The sequence below is a fragment of the Ursus maritimus genome, unplaced genomic scaffold, assembly GCF_017311325.1.
Source record: "Ursus maritimus isolate PB19 unplaced genomic scaffold, ASM1731132v1 scaffold_3, whole genome shotgun sequence".
NCBI lineage: Eukaryota > Metazoa > Chordata > Mammalia > Carnivora > Ursidae > Ursus > Ursus maritimus.
In genome coordinates this window covers 21825752-21827937 of record NW_024425563.1, presented here as the reverse complement: position 1 = coordinate 21827937, position 2186 = coordinate 21825752, and the positions used below count along the sequence as shown (strand labels likewise).

At 61.8% G+C, this 2186-nt stretch overlaps 1 protein-coding gene across 1 annotated transcript in view; it reads left to right on the top strand.

Moving 5' to 3' along the window:
• The first annotated feature begins 763 nt into the window (after positions 1 to 763).
• Positions 764 to 2186, top strand: part of LOC103676701 (carboxypeptidase A1) — a 12462-nt gene continuing 11039 nt past the window's right edge. The window contains exons 1-3 of the mRNA XM_040644542.1: positions 764 to 1157; positions 1645 to 1726; positions 1911 to 1948. Coding sequence (XP_040500476.1) covers positions 1072 to 1157; positions 1645 to 1726; positions 1911 to 1948 — 206 coding nt within the window. The 5' untranslated portion in view covers positions 764 to 1071. The remainder of the gene's footprint in view (positions 1158 to 1644; positions 1727 to 1910; positions 1949 to 2186) is intronic.

The window sequence follows — 2186 nt, the reverse complement described above, 5'->3', positions numbered from 1 at the left end:
ATAGAATGGGAGCCCTCTGTTCTGGCAGAGGAGGCTCGGCCAGGTAGGGGGCGCAATAGGGAGGCAGAGGGAACAGATGGAACCCAGAAATGGCCACCTTGGCTGTTGTCAGTGTCCAAGCCCGAGGCCCTGACAGAGAGCAGGGCCCCCAGATGGTGCTGGGTAGCCCCTGGGGGCCCCTGCGGATTAGGGTGGATTTGTGTGAGATGTTTCTGCAGTGAGATCAGCATCCAGAGCCAGAGTGAATTCCCCGTTGTGAGTTCCACTTTCTCCTGGACACTGTTCACTCCCAACAGGGGTCTGGCCCCGGTTCCCACCACCACGCTTTCTACTCAGATGACATCTGGTTATAGTTCCCATCAAGGGCAGCCCTGATCCTGAGCCCTAGAGCGGTGGGGGTGGGGGGAAACACTGGTGAGAGTCGGGGTCCCTCCCCAGCGGCCACTGCTGTGGCCTGACTCCTGCAAGGCCACCAAGGCCGGGAGGAGTGGGGTTGGGAAGTGCCCTTCAGGGGGCTGTACCCCAGAGCGGGATGTGCCTGGCACTGGGGAGGGCAGCCCCGGACCAAGCCAGTGTAGTGAGGAGCCAGCAGGGACAGGAGCGGGATGAGGGCAGAGTCCCAGCTTACTCTGCCACAGGAACAGAAGAGTTGGCACTTAGAGACGTGGGGGAAGGGGACGCATCACATAAGGCTCCAGCTGGTGTGGCTGCTCTGGAGTCCTGGCTCCTCTCCACTGCCCGGTCAGCAAACAGGCCGGAAGCCCAGGGGCAGGTACCCGGGGCTGTGGGTGAGCGGACGCCCAGCTGGGAGGCCTCAGGCCCCAGCTGACCCTCAGGCTCAGGCGGGCACCTCATGGCCAAGGGCTTGAGGCCTGGCTTATCTCCCCAGCTGCCGGGTTCCCTGCCACTTTATCAGGGAGGGTGAGAAGGTGCCAGAGCTCAGGACTCTCATCCTCCCTCCCCGTGGGACAGGGCCCAGGTGCAGGGGGAGGACAACCCTCGGGCACAGCCAGGAGACCTCTGACCTGGGAGAGTTTAAAAGGCCCCAGGACCTCCTCTCAGCCTCAGTTGATGTTCCCGATTGGCTGCAGCATGAGGGGGCTGCTGATTTTGAGTGTGTTGCTAGCGGCTGTGTTTGGTAAAGAGAACTTTGCCGGGTAAGAGTATGGAGAGAAGGGGGTGCTCACGTGGCGGGGGGACTCGGCCCCCAGCCAGCATCTGGAGGCGACAGACAGGCTGACTTGTGGGAAGACCCCAGAGAGGCGAGAGTAGTACACACTGGGAGGCAGGCTGACCAGGGGCCAGAGCTGAGAAGGGGTCCGGTCCCTCAGGACAGCTTCCTGAGCCCCGGAGAAATCCAAGCTTGCAGGAGTTTTTAGGAGAGGAGGTGGGAGGAAGCCTGGCTGGCTTTGGAGAGAGAAATAGAGTCTGAACTGGAATGGGGATAGCAGCTGGGCCCAGAAGGTTCCAAGAAGCCTACGCCTCCCATTGCTAAGACCCCTCATGCTTCCTCCTGCTCTGCCAGAGGATCGAGGCCCAGCCTGGGGATTCCAGGCTGCTCCATGCCACCCTTCCCCCACCTGGGTGGGTGAACGGCCAATCAGAGCCGCTTAAGCCCTTCATCTCCCCTCCCTCTCCTCCCAGGCACCAGGTGCTCCGGATCTCTGCTGCTGATGAAGCCCAGGTACAGAAGGTGAAGGAGCTGGAGGACCTGGAGCACCTGCAGGTCAGAAGAAGTGCGGAGTCCTCCCTGAGGCCCCAGGGTTCCTCTCATGCCAGCTGGACCCACCCCAGGATGCCACCATCCCCTGGGGCCACCTGGGGCCTGGGCCCTCTCTCAGCCACTCAGAAAGGATCCATGGGACTGATACTGATCCCTGTTAGGAAATGATTGACCCCACCTCCCCCAGTTCCAGAATCTTGCTGCCCCCGAGCATCTGAGCAAAAGGTGGGGGGCTCCTTTCCAGCACTTCCCTCTGCCTTGTTGTCTTGAAGCTCCTTCACAAGCCTTCCTGGGCCATTTCCCTGAACAGTGGACTCTGTCCAATGTCCACGGTTTGCCCTTCGTCCCCTGCCCCTAACAGCCATGCCGTAGCCACGGTTGTAGGGGACATTCTGGCGCCGACACCCCCTCCCGGGCTGGCCCCTCCCCAGCTCGCTGTGACAGTGTCTGCTCTCGTCCCCCC